Genomic DNA, 18891 nt, shown 5'->3' with positions numbered 1-18891 from the left:
TCCCAGCACAAGTTCAACTCTCTTTTACCTTCCTCCATTTTCTCCTGGAATCAAACCCAGTAGGAAGGTCTTGAATGTAGCCTGCAGCTCAGAAAGGGAATTTCATCCAGGAATTTGCTAGGTACAATCCTTGTACAATTTCTTCATGTTCCAAGATAAAAATCATGGAATGGGTTGGGGGGAAGGGATTTTAAATCCCATCAAGTCCCACTCCTGGGACACCTTCACTGTCCCAGGGGGCTCCAGCCTGGCCATGGGCACTGCCAGGGATCCAGGGGCTGCTCTGGGCACCTGTGCCAGGCCCTGCCCGCCCTCCCAGCCAGGAATTCCTTCCCAATATCCCATCTAAAGCTGCATCATGATGGATCACATACTGCAGCTGCAAATGGGCTGTTCTGGGGATAAGCATGGAGCTCAGGACGCTCCTGCTGCTTTACACTGAAGTTAATGTGGATCATTTTTAATGCTGTGCTCATAAACCTTGGGAAGTCCCGGATATGAAAAGTTGATTTTAACCTGGACACTGAGGAAATAAATACTACAAAAAAAAAAAAGCCCCAAACCACTAAATTGTGTTATTTTGCTGTGCACACTTCTATTCCCCTTTTAGGCTTAAACTGGGGGTTATGCAGGATAAAAAACTTGCTGAGTCCCCATTTCCATAATGGATTTTAGTGTCCCCCTGAACAGATTAGAGAGGTGAAACTCATACCAACAGAAAGAGTAACTGAACCTGACAGCCCAATAAATCAAAGTGCTTCAGACAAAAAACACTGCCTTTCAAAAAGGAAGTTATAATAAAAATAAACAAGTCAGTCACAAATGTGTTCCTACTGTCAGTTAATAACATCTATTTATTTAATATACCTGATAAAGCACAAAATCTCTGCAGCTGTGAGAAATCAAGGTTTACACCAGGTTGGTGCTTCCAGCACTGCCTGGAGGATTTTAAGGCTGTAGTAAATACACCACAAGCACTGGGATCCCTACTGAGGAAATCAGAGATTTTTCTAAAGGTCACTTGCAATATTTTGCCTTTATCAACCTTTGCTGTAGTGAAAAATAGATGTGTCACCATGCTTTAAGTGGATAAACTTCCATGGATTTATCCAGAACTCAACTGCTAAAATGCTCCATCCATCCATGGAGCCCACCACCCTCTCCCTGAAGTTAAAAATATGCCATATTTTGGAATAAAAGCTTCAGCTTGCTGCTTGTGATTCCTCAGGGGAACAGCAACAATTCTGCATTTTAATCAGTCCAAATGACACCCCCCAGGCAGGGCTTCAGTCCTGCAGCAGAACAAATCTGGCCCTTTCTGCACTCACTAATTTTGCTGATTAATCCCTTGGCATGGAGGGTTGGTCTCACACTGAAGGGCTGTGAATTTGTGCTTCCCACAAGGAAATCCCACAGCCAGTCCTGGAGGGTCACACTGTCTGTAAATCCAACCTGCAGCCAGAGGGAATTTTATTTTTTCTGTTTTCAAGTGATTTGTAGGCCCTGCTACAGCCTCAGTGACATCCAGTATTTTATGAATCTCACAGCAAGGCTCCTGCAGAAATAAATCCCAGGCCCTAAATTAGAGGAAAGGGTGGTGGAGATGGTAACTGAAGAGCTCTACATAAATCCCTTGCAATAAGGTTGTTCCCACTGCTAACAAGCAGTAAAAGGACTCAATCTAAGTGAAGATCCCATCAGCTTGGTTTATAACTTCAGTAAAATCCTGTGTATAAAACACAACACAGTAACAGGAGTTTCCCCAAACAGTGCCAAGCTTTAATCGTCCAGAGACCTAAACTATGATGATTTTACCAATTCCCTGCTACTGAAAATAGAGATTTCTGCTAAAGAGGGAAAACCCTTCTCCTGAAATAACTTCTCCCAGCTTCAAGCATTTATAGAATAGTGCAGTACTGAGCAGTTTTAACTGCTGGACTGTAAAATGTTGGCAGTTTGGGGCATTATTGGCAGTGGGAGGCTGAACTCACTGGTTGAACAATATCCTGGAGCGGACAATGAACTTGAAGATGTATTCCAGGGCTTTCATGGCTTTGAAGAGTTGATCAGTGATCCCACACTTCTCAGCATTGTCCACGTAGGTTTTTAAAACCTTGGTCAGTTTCCTGTTTAAATACAAAAAAAACCCACATAAAAGTTACAAATATTCTCACAGAATTTCCATTCTGAAAGGTTTAATGAAAAATGAAGTGCCCACAGAGCTACTAAGTTAATTCTTCTTAATAAACTCATTGTGGTTTTGTTTTGCTGATAAGTGTCTGGAATTTATTCTTGAGCAAAAAAAAGAAAAACCACAGACCATAACCTCATTGAACACATAAGCAATACAACAAATCTCAGTAAGGCTGATTTTCTGCTGGATGTTCAGATGGATATTCAGATTTAGGCTCTCAGAAAGATGCACCCACATAATATAATAATAAATAATTATAATAAATAATTAATTAATTATAATAAATACTTATAAATAAGAATAAAAATATAAGTAAGAATAATAATAATTTAATTAAATACAAGCATGCTGTTAGAATTAACACAACGTGTGAGTTCCTTCACTGAGCAAGGCTTCCCCTTTAGAAAGCTTTCCCATGGATTTTGGGCTGAAATTTGTAACATTTATTTCTCCAAGTACACACCACCAGCTGGAAATTCTCTTCTTCCCCATTTTAAAGCCTATCAAACTCAAAAATGAAACAATTTTCAAAATAATCCCATTCCAGCTCCCTCCCTTGCAATGAATATAAATAAAGGCTTTAATGCAACCACGAGCAATTCCATTTTAAATCACCCCAGCTCCGGTGCATGATCCAACATCCCCACTCCAAGTAAACAAGCTGCACATTATTCCCCACTAACAGAAAACAACACACATCCTGCTGCCTGGGGATTTGCTGGAGCAGGAGCAAACTGCCTGAGAATTTCAAGTAAGCACTTAAATACTGCCAAGGCCACCTCTCTTTGCTCCAGGGCTGCAGGTTGGGCTGGGTGATCTTGGAGCTCTTTTCCACAATGGATGTTCCATGAATAAAAGGCAGGGAGAGGGCAGGGATCTGTCACATCCATGGGGACACCTCGAGGCAGAATTCAGCTCCTCCCTGTCCCTGCCTCCCTGCACATGAGGAAAAAGAAGGAGAGAGAGAAAGGAGAGAGAGAAAGGAGAGAGAGAAAGGAGAGAGAGAAAGGAGAGAGAGAAAGGAGAGAGAGAAAGGAGAGAGAGAAAGGAGAGAGAGAAAGGAGAGAGAGAAAGGAGAGAGAGAAAGGAGAGAGAGAAAGGAGAGAGAGAAAGGAGAGAGAGAAAGGAGAGAGAGAAAGGAGAGAGAGAAAGGAGAGAGAGAAAGGAGAGAGAGAAAGGAATGCTCTCCATGCCATGAGAGGATCACCCTCAGCTTTTCTGAGAAGTGCAGGTGATGCAGGATGCTCCACGTGAGTGAGCAGTGACCAAGTATCACTGGCTCAAATCTTCTTTGGGAATTAAAGAAGGATCAGGGAAAGGTTCTCCCTCAGAGGGTGCTGGGCACTGCCCAGGGAATGGGCACGAGGCTGCCAGAGCTCCAGGAGGGTTTAGACAACATTCCCAGGGATACCAAGGGTGGGACTTTGAGGTGTCTATACCAGGAGCTGCACTGATGATCCCTGTGGGACCTTCCAGCTCAGGATATTCTATGATTTCATGATTCTTCACGATTTCATATCAACATTTTGAAGTCCCTTAACAGAGACTCTGCACCAGCAAAGGGCACCCCAGGTTTCCTGGTTTGGGTTTGCCTTCCCCCCAGCACTGCTAAGATATCCATCAGAGACCTTTCCTTCAGTCTAACACAGCAAAGATTCCAACTGTCAGAAACTACTTAAGACAACAAAACTAATGGGCCTTTTTTGTGTCATTCACTGCCTCTTCCCCACAATGACAGTAATGTGGATAACTGGGGGACAGTGTTGTTTATTGCACAAAAAATCTGTATTTGAAGCATCTTAAATGGACGTGATTTCCTTCCAATTTAAGTGAGAATTGCTTTTGTTTTCCTTACAAAACAACTTCTGAAATTGTCAAATCATCCCCTTCTTCATTACAGCACTCTCAAAACTTCTCCTTGCACAGGACTGGAAGTTGCACCAATTTATTTCAAGAAAGAAACAAAGACTATCCCCAGTCTTCTTCCAGACCCTTCCAAGCTCATGGGCACACTCCTAATTAAGCTACATAATCAAGTAATTAGATAACATTACCTGGACAAATTCTCCAAGTCACATTAGGAAAAATAAATATTCCAACTCACGTGTAGGCCAAGGTAGCACTGAAATGCTTCTTGATGTAGGTCTCCAAGACAGGGTTGAAATGTTGAAATTTTCTGTCAGCAATCAGTCCAATGATAAATACCTGAAATAAACAGCATAATTAGTGTGTTAGTCTCCGAAAAGTCTTTAATTTTTGTCCATTCCCCTTTCTTCTCAGAGAAGAGACATTACTGACATTAAAATTTCTGCTCTTGTCCTAAATTCTGCTGTTAATCCATTAAAATGACTGGATGTGAGTGCTTCCTTATTTCCTGAGAGGATGACATGATAGAATCCAACTCCCTCTGGATCTGAGCCTTTAAATATAACTTTTAAAGTTATATTTAAATTAAATAATAACTCTCAGCTCAGATCTCTTCCATTAATAAGCTTGATTCTATCATTAATTCCCCATTATTGGGTACATTTCAGACCCTCCCCAGTGCAGACTCACCAAAGCATCAAACACCAAAGTGTCAAAGGTCTCACTCTCTGAGTTCTCCATCATGATGTTAAAAAGGGCATCCAGTGTATCTTGAAGGAACTACAAAGAAACAACACAGCTCTCATCATGTTCTCAAAGGAAAATTAAGTTGAGATTCCACACAGGACTCTACAGGTATTTTTGCTAAAGTAAAGGCATTTCAAAAGTTAGCAAAAAACAAAAAAAAAAAAAAAGGAAAATCCAACACTTTTCTTTCAGCAGATGATTTTTAGTGAAGTTGATTATCTGTACACAGGTTATCAGTCCAACAGAAGAAATGAAGTCAGAAGTCACACTTGGCACACCTGGACAAGGACTTCACTCTGTGACAATGCTCCAACAACAAGGATTTCCAAACTGCAGATTCACCACACGCTCACCAGGCCCATGCACTGCTGAACACTTGGGATTTCAGAGCACAAACCACACAAGCAACTGAGTCTCATGCCAGGCAATGGGGGCTGAGCCATGGGAGGCACCCAGAGCACCCCTGCCCAGGGCTGCACCTCAGCCCCAATCCCACGGGATCCCACATGCAGGGATGGGAACAGAGCCCCCACTGCTGCCCCAGCCCCAAACCTGCCCAGCAGGGCCTGCGCTCCCCCTGCCTGGGCACCCCACGAAAAGCAGCTGAGTGCCAGGGGCTGCCAGTGAAGCACAAAAGGTCCCTAATTCCAGGAGTCCTTCCCAGAGCCAGGGATCCATGCAGTGCCAGATACTCATCAGTTCTGCTGGGATGGGTTGTGCCTGAGCAGCTCCTTCCTCCAGCTGGCACAGACACACGGGGGCTCCTCCAGGGCACAGCCAGGCTGCAGCACAGCTCAGGTGGGGTTGAGAAAGAAGGGGTTAAATGTGGATGGTTCCAGCACTGTCTCAAATCATCCCAGCATGGTTTGGGTTGGAAAGGACCTTAAATCCCATCCAGTACCACCCCTGGGACACATCCTACTGTGCCAGGTGCTCCCAGCCCCAATGTCCAGCCTGGCCTTGGGCACTGCCAGGGATCCAGGGGCAGCCACAGCTGCTCTGGGCACCTGTGCCAGGGCTGCCCACCCTCACAGGGAAATAAAAATTATAAAAAGGTTTTGCCTTGCAGATGTGTGGAATTTGCAGGACGAGATGAGAGATGAGTGAATCTGACTCCATGTTCTTAGAAGGCTAATTTATTATTATATGTACTTATATTATATTAAAGAATGCTATACTAAAACTATACAGAAAGGATCCAGACAGAAGGTTTAACAAGAATGAATTATAAACCTGTGACTGACGCTTCAGAGTCGACACAGCTGGCTGTGATTGGTCATTAAGTAAAAACAATTCACATGGAACCAATCAAACATTCACCTGTTGGTAAACAATCTCCAGCCACAACCCAAAGCAGAAAAACAGGGAGAAACAAATGAGATAATATTGCTTTTTCTCTGAGGCTCCCAGGAGAAGAAATCCCAGCAAAGGGATTTTTCAGAAAATATGATGGTGACATAGATGAGGGAAGAACATCTCAACAAGCAGAAGGGAATTGATCCTGAAGCATTCCACATCCTGCGAGAGGGATGGAAAACCAGCCTGAGTCCCACCTTCCTCCTTTAAAAATGTTCAATGAGCCTCCCGGATCAAGCCTGATTCACCTGATCTCCTAAACCTCCAGTCAAATGTCAGGAGTTAACCCCATGCACAGCTGAATGTCAAACTCCTTAAACCAACTGAGCACAGAGTCACAGTTCGTGCTGCTGAGGATGAAAAAACAGAAAAGCCCAAATTCTTGCAGTTGATCTTAGCCCAGTCCTGGGGAAAAGCCAGCTCATAATTTCACCATGGGGGCAAAAGGAAAACATCACCTTCTCACAGCCTTACTCATCCCATTAAAGAAGATGTGCAAATAAAGCACATTAAAGGCTGGACTTGATGTTCTAGAGGTTGAACTCTGTGATCTCAGAGGTCTTTTCCAACCTAAATGGTTCTGTAATTCTAAATGATTCTGTGGCTGCTGCCAGCTGGCAGGGAGGGAAGTGCAAAGCACAGTTTGGAGCCTTGACAGGAGAAGTTTCTCTCCTGGTCTGAAGAGAAGTTGCACTCTTGGGTCCCACACACTGAGTCCCCTGGAAGCCAAAGGATGCTTGGGAGGCTGATCAAGCCTTGATTTCACATTCAGGCACCTCAGCCTGACTTTCATAAGCACAGTTCAAGCCTGAAATCTGTTCACCAGCAGGAAGAGCACAGCAGAGATGCTGCTGCTGAGTGAAGGGGCAGGACATTTCTCAGGTGGCATGAATAATTCCTACACTATTAGTTTACATTCTCATACTGCACAGACTCTGCACAAATGGAGCCAGAGCCTCTGGGGAAGGGAGATAACATTTACAGCTTCCACACACTCTGCAACAGGCACAGAATGGGGAGCTGGGCTCATCTCCACTCAAATAAATGAACACCAGTAGGCCCAGGCCTTTCACTGGGAGTTTTAAAAACAGGCAGTTCTTAACAGAAAATAGGAATGGTTTTTATCACATCAATACTTTTTCTAAAGATATCCAGGCTGCACTGGGCATTGTAGTTAAAATCATGAAGGGCAAAGAGAGATGGAGGAACAGAAAGGAACAGATCCTGCAATGGAGCAGCCCCCACAAAGAAGTTAAAATTATGAAGGGCAAAGAGAGCTGGAGGAACAGAAAGGAACAGTTACAAACCAGGCCCTGCAATGGAGCACTGCTGCAACAGATGGAAACGTAAGCATTGGCCCCCTGAAAAAGGATAAAAATGGTGGTGGAAGCAATATTAAACACTCCTTCTGCCCCCTGCATGACTCCAGCTGTGCTCAGATCCCGGGGAGCAGGAGAAGGGGATCCCATTGGGTCCTGAGAGTGTGCCAGGGGCAGGACTCACTCCAGAACTGCTTTTACTCCATTTGTGGTGCATCCCAAGGAAATCCCTGATCCCCACCCAGCAGGAACATGGCACACACTCTGGGATGTCACATTGGGAGAGGAGGGAGAACTCAAGTGGCAGAGCCATGCCAGAGCTCAGCAGGAGCCATGGGCAACATTCTGCTCTCAAATCATCTAGGCCAAAACCTCAACAAGCAGAACCTTCCTAAAACACCAATCTGTGGGACCCCACCTTCCCCACCCTCCAAGGAGGACAAAATCAGCACTCCCAGGTGCCTGAAGTTACTCAAAGCTGAGGCTTCATTATGCTTCTGTTAAACAACTAAAAATCCCCTGAAGTAAGGAAACAACTCTCCAGGGTCACCTGTCCCCAAGAACATCTTTTGACACTCTTTTAGATTTGATTTATTGCAACACCTTCAATAAAGTCCCAGCCTCCTCTTTTGCACAGCTAAACCTGTCTTTATGCAGCTCTCTGCAATCACTCAGTGGCCTTGGCAAATGTAAATAACTTGGCTCAGCTAAATGTTTCCAGAAGTATTTTTTAAAAGAAAACAACAGCAGCACACACTGGGATTGCATTCCACATCCATAGATCAAAAATACATTTAACATCACCATGTGAGACTTCCAAGATGGTCTAATCTTGCAAAGAAAAACACCTTTTCTTCATGGATCTGTATACAAAAATTCACCAAAATGCTGGGAAAAAAACAAGCTAATTTTCAGAAATGTGCATTTGATGGGTGTTTTATCAGTTCTCAAACATCTGAAATGTTCCTGGAGGGCAGGGAGAGGAGCATCAGCACCCTGAAGGTTGAGGTTTCTGGCTGCAATTTAATGTGCAAATGAGAGCAGTGAGGCTCAGGGGGAAAGTGTGGGGAGCCAAAAAAAGACATCAAAATCTGGCATTTTTACAGACATTAACTCATTACCTTGACCACTTCACCACCATCAACTTTCATCAGCTGCTTCAAGTTCTGGTGCAACAGGCTCGTGTTGGATCTCCACTTCAGCAGTCCCAAGAGATCAACTAGAAATAAAAAAACCCAACAATTATCTCCTGCAGGCTCTTCCCTTTCCTCACTCTCCATCACCATATGCAGGACAAAGTTATTTCCTCACTTCAGCCTTTTTCCCTGGCCAGCAAGGTATTTCTGGTACCCCCTGACGCTGCAGAAAGCTGGGACAATCCCTCTGCCCTGACAGAACTCTGAAAGGCTTTCAGAAAAGCAGCCAGCTTTTGAAATATCAGCAGGAAAATCTAGGCCAAGGAAGCCTGGTCCCTGGGTTTTTCATTTGCTATACACAACAGTTGTGTGTTCAGAAAAAAATGCCAGAATGAAATTAGTCAGCCACCAACACAGTGCATCCACAGGGCAGTGACTCTTCAGCATTAATGGCTCCAGCTTCCCTGCTCTCCCTGCATCAACTGAACAGAAAATAAAGCACAAAGAGCTGCAAACTAACTGAGAGTGGGGGACAGCTGGCTGATGAATATCTGCCAGTGCCCACGCTGCTGGGCTGCTCTCTGAGGGCACAGCCCAGATGATGCCAATGGAGCCATTCCCAAATTCTGGTGTCACTTCAGCATTCCCTGATCAGCAAGGGGATGCAGGAGGCCAGATCTCTCCATGTGTCAGTGCAAAGCTTCCTTTAGGGAAAACTCCTGGGAGGAGCTCCCAGTGGGGTTCAATGCAGAGCAAAAGCTCCCTGGCAAACACCAAACCTCAGCCCTGGAACCCAGCACTGCCCATGGACCCCAAACCCAGCACGGGCCCCAAACTCCAGCCCTGGAACCCACAGAGCCCAAACCCAGCAGTGCCCACAGAGCCCAGCACTGCCCACGGACCCCAAACCCCAGTCCTGGAACCCATGGACCCCAAACCCAACACTGACCAGACCCCAAACCCCAGCCCTGGAGCCCACAGAGCCCAAACACAACACTGACCAGACCCCAAACCCCAGTCCTGGAGCCCATGGACCCCAAACCCAACACTGACCAGACCCCAAACCCCAGCACTGCCCACAGAGCCCAAACCCCAGCCCTGGAACCCACAGACCCCAAACCCAGCACTGCCCACAGAGCCCAGCACTGCCCACAGAGCCCAAACTCCAGCCCTGGAACCCACAGAGCCCAAACCCCAGTCCTGGAGCCCACGGACCCCAAACCCAACACTGACCAGACCCCAAACCCCAGCCCTGGAGCCCACAGAGCCCAAACACAACACTGACCAGACCCCAAACCCCAGCACTGCCCACAGACCCCAAACCCAATACTGACCAGACCCCAAACCCCACACTCCTCCCTCCTTTGCCAAAGCAGCCTCAAGAGAAGGGTTTTCCCCATGAAAAGTCAGTTTTCAGCACAAAACAGAACTCCCAGCAACTCCTGCTCAGGAGAAGCCTTCAACAACTGAGCATAATGATCTCAAAGGTCTTCTCCAACTTCAATGATTTGAGGGTTAATTTAAAGACTCACTACCTTCAGTGATTTTATGGCTAATTTAAAGACTCACTACCTTCAGTTTAGCCCCTGGCCCACCTCCCCATGTAATTCATCCTGTGTGAATTCTGCCCAAAACCACTCAAAACAGGCACTTCCTCCCAACAAATACCCCCTCACCTCTTTGCTATTCAGGCTTTCAAAGCAACCAACACAACATTTAGCAAGGCATGAATCTGCAGAGTTTATTGTGGAAATTATCTGCAGAGACTGAAAGCAGCTGCTATGCTTTTCTCAAAAACCTTTCATTTTAAGTAATAAATGGAATTATTTCTAGTGGAAAGTACTACAGCACTCCTTGGAAAGAGTCCCCTCTGAGCAGCACTCAAACCAAGCCTTCTCATCATCTCTTTGTGAGGAGAAATCAAGAGAGTTTTACTACATTAAAGCTTCAAAAGACTTGAATCCAAGTCCTCCACTCCTTTTAATACATCCTACAAGAAGTCTATAGCCTGAACCCAAAGTCTTAGAAACTCAGTATTAACAAAAAATAATTGCTTCTGGAAGCAAAGCAGAGATGCCTCCATGAGTTATCCAAAGTGTTTCATGGATGTATTTATATCAGCTTTCCAGCCCTGAATTTGGCTGCAGTCTGACTTCTAACAAGGCATCAGGCTGACAGAAGAAATGATGTGAACAAAAGCCAGCCCACAGACAAGCTCTGCACAGCATCATGGATTGCCCCAAGAAAACAAACCCACGTGGACTGCAGCGTGATGGCACAGCAAATGCTAAATGAATATACATTTGTGAGCACAAAATGTCAGAGCAGGCCAGCTGAAAGGGAAAAGTAACTCCCAGGCTATGGAAAAATGGGCACTGGCTGGTAATGCAAGCATTAATTAACCCCAGCAAAGCAGCAGCCAGGCACTAATCCCAATCTTTGCACAGGGCTGTGTGGAAAATAAAGCAGAAAAAGGATGTAAAACAGGATTTCAGCCTACAGGAAACAAGAATGATGCAGTAAGCCTAGGGCAAGTGAAATTTGAGGTTAGAAAACACCAGGAGGGAGAGAGAATGAGGGTGCCCAGAGCAGCTGTGGCTGCCCCTGGATCCCTGGAGTGCCCAAGGCCAGGCTGGAGCAATGTCCAACAGTGGGAGGTGTCCCTGCCATGGCAGGGGTGGCACTGGATAATCATTAAGGTCACTTCCACCCAAACCAGTCTGGGATTCTGGGATTTCCCACTGCAAAAGGTTTAAACAAACACCCAAACTGCAAAGGCCCCAGCAGCATCTTCACTTTATTAATGTGATTTATTATTCTGGGGAGTGCATATGAAGATTGCTCTTTTCCAGGGTATGTAACAAGTGTAAGGAACCAGCCCAAGTTCCTGCTTTTCTTAACCTGGATCTATGCAAAAGGTTCCCTATAGAAACACCCAAACTCTTCCCAAAGCCCAGCCACTGAATTCAGTCAGAGAATATTTCCCCTCTAACTAAATTCCCATCTGTTTTTTGAAATTCTCTGCCTTCTTGACTTTAACATTTCATTTTCCAGTCTGTGTGATTTTTTATTTTAATTCTGTGCTTACATCTTCATGTTTTATGCCACTGTAGCACTTCAAGTTGTCCTATGTGTGTGTTGGGGTTTTTTTTAATTATCAACTGTGCTAAGTCAAGCTCCTTCCAAGTGTTCTCCAAAATCCTGGTCTCCCTGGTTCCTCCAAGCCCTGATTCCAGTGAAGGAACAGCCACTCTTATCCAGAGATTTGAGTCCTTCAGGCAGAAGTTAGAACAGAAATTCTTGGAATAAGCTTTTGAGGTGCCCTGGATGCTTCCAACAGCAAATCCACAGGGACAGCACAGCCAGCTCTGCCTATTGATAACTGATAATATTTTCCCAGCAAGCCATTAATGCAATTCCAGTTCTGTTCCCATCACCCTGATAACAAAAGGACACCCTAGAAGTCTGGGAAGAGGCTCCAGGAGCATTTACTTCCACAGGCACTGAGGATTTTTCCTCCTCCTCTTTGTCTTATGTCACCACTCTTCCTCAAAATTAACTGCAAAATCCAGGAAAAGGCCAGGGAATGTCCTGCTTTAATAAATTCTGCTCAAACCACTAAAAACTGGTCAAGTGTTAAACTCAATAGACACCTCACAGCATCACTCTCTCTACATGTCTCAGCAGTGGCCAAGTTTGTTATTTTGAAGACTTTTCCATGCTAAGGACATCGATTACTGATGGAAAAGCAACATTAAAAACTCACAGTTCATAGAGAACTGAAGGCAAGGGAGTGGTCAAAGAGCTCAGGCACAAAAAAGTCTCTGCACCATCAAACACCACAGAAAAAGCCAGATGACTGATTCACATACTTTTAGAATTACTAAAAATAAGTTTTAAAGCCAGTTCTAAGATAGTTATGGAGGGTAAAGAAAGAACTATTACAGGTAACCAAAAGGAGAAAAATCAGCTTTGGCCCAACATTTTTGTGAGTGAGGATAACAATGAATTTTTATTTACTTGTTTTTAAGAAAGTTAAAGGAAGAATATTAACCAACCATCTTAAAATCAGCTTCAGAAATCACCATCTGAAAATGACTGCCAACTTTTAGATGAAAACTGATACTTGAGGGAGGAATTTAATGATGATTTTTTTGTTTTGTTTCTTTCCTGCTCAATGAGACATGGTGATCTTGCTTAATAATGTCACAGTACTTTGAAGAGAGAGAAAAGACTTTGGCAACTCCGAGGAAAAGTTTCCCAGACAACATAATTAACAGCAGCATTAAATAAAGATCAGGTCTTCAAAGCAAACAATATGTAAATCAAGCACCAAACAATGCTCAGGCTTCATTTTAATAGCAGTTCTGTGAAAGCCACATCAATATATTGATCACTGGGAAATACTTTTAACTACTAACGAGCACTAGGGAGGGGCTGAAGGGAAAAACAGCAGCGATTTTCCAACAAAAAGCAGTTTCATTCCAGATGTTGGATGAAGCCCCAGCCCCACTTTAATTCCAGATGTTGGGTCCTGCTCTGCAAGCCCCAGCTCTACTTTAATTCCAGATGTTGGGTCCTGCTCTCCAAGCCCCAGCCCCAGTTTAATTCCAGATGTTGGATCCTGCTCTGCAAGCCCCAGCCCCATTGTGCTGCTGCTGAAGATTTTTTCTCTTTTTTCTTTTTTTAAGTATCCATGCCATGTTCCTCATTTCTTCCCCTCCAAGTTGTGTCCTCCTCCTTGACTTTTCCCCCTGCTTTTGCAGCATCTGTGAGCTTAGTTTTGGCCTGTTTTGTTCCTTTGCCCTGCAGCTCATTTCCTCATATCCTGGGAGCCCACCTTTGCTGGGAAATCCTCCCAGCACATCCCAGTTTTTAGCTGAACGCCCAGCCAGGCTCCAGGGCTGCCAGGCTGCAGTGGAACTGACGTGCTCTGCATGTGAAACACCCGGGATGAGCTGGGAGAGCCCCTGGAAAGCAGCACAGCCAAGGCAGGGCTGGAGCCGCCGAGCAGGGACATCCCCCTGGGCAGAGGGGACTCTGCATGTGGCAGTGTCCCCAGGCAGCTCCCACAGCCCTTCCTGAGTCACAGCAGCTCCCTGCATGACTCAGTCCCCGTGGAATGACCCTCCCACACTGCTGGAGCAGCCAGGAGAACAAGGGATGGCTCCATGGCAACCAGCACGGAGTCACACGCAGGGCACGGGCTGCAAATGGCAAAGGTTTGCTGTGGTGGCTGCCACCAGCTCCCACAGCCTGGGGATGCACTCGGCCAGCTGGCAAATGAGGGAATGCAAGGTTGGAAAGGGACACACGGAGCCAAGGCCACTCCTGGAAGGTGTGGGAACATGAGGGTGACCTCCATCCTCCCCTAACACCCTTTCTGCACACAGGAGAGACCATCAGAGCTGTCCCCAGCCCTGAGATATGGATAGTGGACCTTGGAATAACAAACCAGCATGTCTGGAGCACAGCCCTGATGCTACCTGCTCTTGAGAGCAAACTCATCCTTCCCTCAGTGCTGTTTTTCAGAGAGCAGTGAAATGCCAGAGCCTGTTTCAGTGCATTTCAGGGCAAGAGCCTCAACCATATGGGAAACAACACCCCTGGTTCCCCTCCACGTGGATTCTTCTGGTTTTTTCAGAGACATCAACTGCTCTGGAGCAAACAGAGCAAAGCTTGGATGGCTCACACACTCACCCAGCAAACAGCCACGTGGAATGGGGATGGAGAAGGCAGCAGAGCCAGCACACAGCCCCCTGTGAGGAGCAGCAGCTCTGGGCACTCACCATTCTGGGTAAGCTTTGTTGAGCAGACCAGGGTGGAAATCTGGAAGGAGTCCTTGCTGATGGTGCAGCTCCCAAGGTTCTGCATGCTCTTGCCTGTGGCTGAGTGTCCCTTCTCCTCCAGCTCAATCTTTGTGGATGGCAGACTCAGATAGGTGGAGGCATCCTCCAGCTTCTTGGCCTCTGCCTGCAGGGGTGTTTGAAACACAGCAGGAGAAAATACCCTGTCAAAATCTTGGTAAAAAGAAAATTTTAACCTTTATACTGGATTTTCTTGGGTTTGGAGCTATCAAATGCATCTTTAACAACACTAATTTAGCACTAATCTGGCTACATTAAAGCCAAAATGGCTTAATGGCTTAATTAAAAGGCTACAGAATTCATTTTTCCCAACCCACTCAACAACAAATCCTGCTGAAATTACAACATATTAAAGGTTTAACACTCAATCTCCCATATAAACCAACTGCTCAGGACTTGCTGCTTAGTTTGATTTAACAGCAGAGTTCAAAACACATTTTCCAGTGTAATTCTGGAACAGAATTCCCCAGAAGTCAGTCAGTGGAGCTTCCCTGCTGGGAAGTCAAAATTCTACCTTGTAAACTATAAGGTCATGCTCTCCATCCCTCAGAGTCGTCCCATCATATCTCATGAGCTTCACAAATGCCAGAGCAAATATTTTCTCAGATTTGTCTTTGGCTGTTACAAAAAAAAAAAAAAAAAGAAAAGAAAAGAAAAAAATCACTACATAATTATTTCTACAGTCAGGACACCTAAATCTCACAAACATGGACAACTTGTCAGTGAGGGACCACAGCAAAGATTCTCATGTAAATTAAGTGCATAAAAAACTGGAAAAGTCTTCTAAAAGCAAGACAGAACCAAAAAAAAAAAAAAGCCAAATGAATACATCAACAATAACCAGATGCTTCTTATTTCCATATTCTGTCTGTTCTTTTTGGAAAGCTTTATAAAGGCAAATTTTAAAAACAAAACAGAAATGTGATGCACTGAGAAAGGCCAGGTTTTTAGAAGAATGGCAGTGTTTGGGAGCTGGAATAAAGATTAAACACCGGCACTGAGGATCTCATCAGCGCACAGAGCCCTGAGGACAGACATTTGCAGGGGGAACATTAGAAACAAAACAAAAACTGGATCCATAAATGCAGATGAAGTGCCTCAGTATTTTGAAAGCTGACCCATTCTGCAGCCAACAGGAACTAAAAAATGCATTCAGCTTCTTCTTGGTTAAATCTGTTGGCAAAAGTTTAAAACAACAAAGCAAGAGACGAAGGAGAGATCACAAAGGAAGCAGAGAAGTAAAGCCAGAAGGAAAGTGTCATCACCTTGAGGCAGCCCAAGGAGCCTGGGAGAAAGCCCTGGAAGGGGCTCTTGTTGATATTTAGGAGTGACCTCTTTTTAATATTTAGGCTGTGGCCAATCTAAATATTTAAGTCATTCTAATAACAATTCTGACTCTAATAATTTGTAGCACACAATCAAAATTCTGATAATAATGACACTGAATTTTGGAACATTGTTTTCCTTAAAAAGTGTCATTGTCTAGATTATTTTATTAATTTTCTTAATCCCAAAGTCTTCAATTCCTGATGCTAAACCAACTGTAGACTTTCACATTCCCATTTGTTGAAGATCTTTATTACTCCCTACCTCTAAGATAAAGACTACTACAACCCTCTGAGTTATTAATGAAAAGCTTTACTCCATTAGTAACCTAGTAAAAAATTCCATTTATTCCCTTTGGGGGAAAAAACTGGGCAGGGAAGGAAAAAATCAGGATAGGTAAGAGTGAGGAAGATGTAACAGGAAAAAGGAGCTGAGATATGACAAAGTGTCACAAATATAATCCTGCACTAAAAGTAATGGGAATAATCAGTTCTGGATTGGGAATGTGGGAATGGCATCCCAGCACCAGGAATTCCCAAGGATGATGCCTTGTGCAACCTGCCCTAGAGCAGAGGCTAGGCAGAGCTAAAGAATAAATCAGGGGTTTATTCAAAGCATCTCCTCCATGGATGCACCTTGGGCAGCACCAGAGCCCAGCCAGGGCTGCACCCAAGATGAACCAAAATGGCCCCAAAATGCACGGCCGGGCACGGGCTCTGTCCCTGGGATCAGCTCTGCTCCATTTGCACCTTGCAGTTCATTGTCCCATTCCAGCTTTAGCCCTGCAGTCCCACCCTGCTTGTTTTTCTCTCTGCAGCCCACGGGGTTTGTGCTCCTGGGCTGAGATTTGGGTCATTTGTCCTTGGTGCCCAGCTGGAGCAGGAATTGTTTTGTGTCCCTGCTCTGTGCACAGAGCTCAGCATCCCTGATGTGAGCCCAGCCCCACACACTAAAGCAGCACAGAATGTGAAAATACAAAAGCTAAGCCTGAGGCATGAAGGAGAGGCTGAGTTACTCACAGTCCTGGGAGGATCTGTGGCGGAAGGTGAACCTCAGGTGGCTGCGGTTCACGTCCTCGATGGGGATGGCAACCTGGCACCAGGAGAGGACAAGGAAATGGTCAGGGCAGCACCTCCAGCCCCCCCCAACCCCATCCAGATATCTTCCAAGTGATCAGTGAGTGACAATCCCAGCAGCACATCCATCCTCTGCCATCCTTTCTGTCTACAGGCACGACAAGGCACCTTTGGAGTGAAAATTCTGGTGCGGGGAGCAGCTGCAAGGCCCTTGTGAGCACACAGCCCCTGCTCCCACTGCTGCAGAGACTGAATGGACTCCAGAAAGCCACCATCAACCTCCAAACATGGCAGTGGAGAGGTTATTACCCAGCAAAATGAGCAGGCTTAAAGCAAAGCCCAAACAGTGATGAGTGCAAGACAAGGGGAGGAGAATGAAACGGTCAGGGCAGCACCTTCAGCCCGGCCCAACCCCATCCAGACATCTTCCAAGTGATCAGTGAGCGACAATCCCAGGGGCACATCCATCCTCTGCCATTCTAACAGCCCTTTTCTGCCTACAGACACAATGAGGCACCTTTGGAGTGAAAATTCTGGTGTGGGGAGCAGCTGCAAGGCCCCTGTGAGCACACAGCCCCTGCTCACAGACAGACTGAAAGGATTCCAGGTTTGCAATCTCCAAAAGTGGCAGTGGAAAGGTTATTACTGCAGCAAAATGAGCAGGCTTAAAGCACAACCAGCTCCCCAAACAGTGATGAGTCCAACACCATGGCAAATGTGTTTTAGCCTTAATATCCTGCTCTCCTCTAGGTCAGCTCCATGGAAAGAGAGCAAACCATTCCTGCAGAGGTGCTGGAGTTTCCCCACACCAGTCATCCTGAGCAATGGCTGAAATAAAATTCAATATGCAATAAAAGTCAAAGCCTTTCTTAGCTGAGCTATTCCTTGCCCTGCTGAACACAGGCACTGCACTTCCCCACTTTTGTTTCCCACTGGAAGCTGTATTAATGGCACATTAACACCCAGAGAAGTTATTTTAACAGTTTAAATACCTTTACAGTCTCAAACCAGCGAGGCTGCTTTACTTGGTAATAGATCACTGACTTGTACTCTGAGATGGCTTCATCACCAGCACCAGGAAAAATAACACTCTGCAAAAACAAACACAAGGGGAAGCATTTATGTCACCTGAACTCCACTTTTTCAGTCAAATAAATAAAAAATAAATCAGTGAAGTAGGTCAGAATAAGAGAGAAGGCTCCTCGTGAAATTGGTACCAAAATGCATGCATGGATAAGGCAAGATGCATTTAATGATGACAAAAGTTTGGTTGAAAATAAAACCTGGGACCTTAAGCTGACAAATACAGCTGTTGAAAAGGCTTAACATGATATGTATCAAAATCAAAAAGCCCCCAGACATTAAATACTTTAATACCTCTAATCTCTTGCCATCTTCATCATAAACAGACACGGTGACTTCCACATTCTTTGCTGTGGTTTTACTGCCTTTGTCAAAATCTCCCTGCACCAAGGTGACATAGATGTCATTTCTAACATCTCCTACAAGGGAAAGCAAAGCACAAAATAACCCACAATTCTCACAGTAAACCCAAGCATTTGGGCAACCAAGGACACACAGAAACAATGGCAGAACATTTCAAACACCACATTTCCATTTATTTTATTTTTACACAACTTCTTTCAGTATTCACTTGAAAGGAGAAGTTTCAACACATTTATCCCATACAAAGGTATTTTGCAATTGAAAATATTTTAACAGCCTACAAGAGGTCTCTAATTTGTTACAGCAGGAAGAGGTTTGATGGTTTTGCTGGCCTGGGGGTTGTAGTTAGATTTATGGCTAAAAATGCTCCTCAGCTCCACCCAATTCAAATGAAATTCTGACAATGAGCTGGGGATTTCCAATAATTTTATGAGCCAGCACAGGATGCAAACAAGGTGCTGAGGCACTCCCACTTGTAGAGGAGACTGTGAAACATCTGACAGACATCTGCCAGCAGCCACAGGGAGACCTGGAACTGGGGTGGGCTCTGGAAACATC

The 18891-nt window shown here is 45.0% G+C and overlaps 1 protein-coding gene across 4 annotated transcripts in view; it reads right to left on the bottom strand.

The window, feature by feature from the left end:
- Positions 1 to 18891, bottom strand: part of DOCK1 (dedicator of cytokinesis 1) — a 278248-nt gene that overhangs the window by 212482 nt on the left and 46875 nt on the right. For all 4 annotated transcript variants that reach the window (XM_058810726.1, XM_058810728.1, XM_058810727.1 and 1 more), the window contains exons 14-22: positions 18265 to 18389; positions 17880 to 17978; positions 16831 to 16903; positions 15000 to 15103; positions 14408 to 14591; positions 8604 to 8701; positions 4751 to 4840; positions 4299 to 4399; positions 1992 to 2126 (exon numbers count right to left, since the gene is read on the bottom strand). In XM_058810726.1, the coding sequence (XP_058666709.1) occupies positions 1992 to 2126; positions 4299 to 4399; positions 4751 to 4840; positions 8604 to 8701; positions 14408 to 14591; positions 15000 to 15103; positions 16831 to 16903; positions 17880 to 17978; positions 18265 to 18389 (1009 nt within the window). The remainder of the gene's footprint in view (positions 1 to 1991; positions 2127 to 4298; positions 4400 to 4750; positions 4841 to 8603; positions 8702 to 14407; positions 14592 to 14999; positions 15104 to 16830; positions 16904 to 17879; positions 17979 to 18264; positions 18390 to 18891) is intronic.

Source organism: Ammospiza caudacuta, chromosome 9, assembly GCF_027887145.1.
Source record: "Ammospiza caudacuta isolate bAmmCau1 chromosome 9, bAmmCau1.pri, whole genome shotgun sequence".
NCBI lineage: Eukaryota > Metazoa > Chordata > Aves > Passeriformes > Passerellidae > Ammospiza > Ammospiza caudacuta.
The sequence above is the reverse complement of the archived record's forward strand: the minus strand, read 5'-3'. Positions and strand labels throughout refer to the sequence as shown.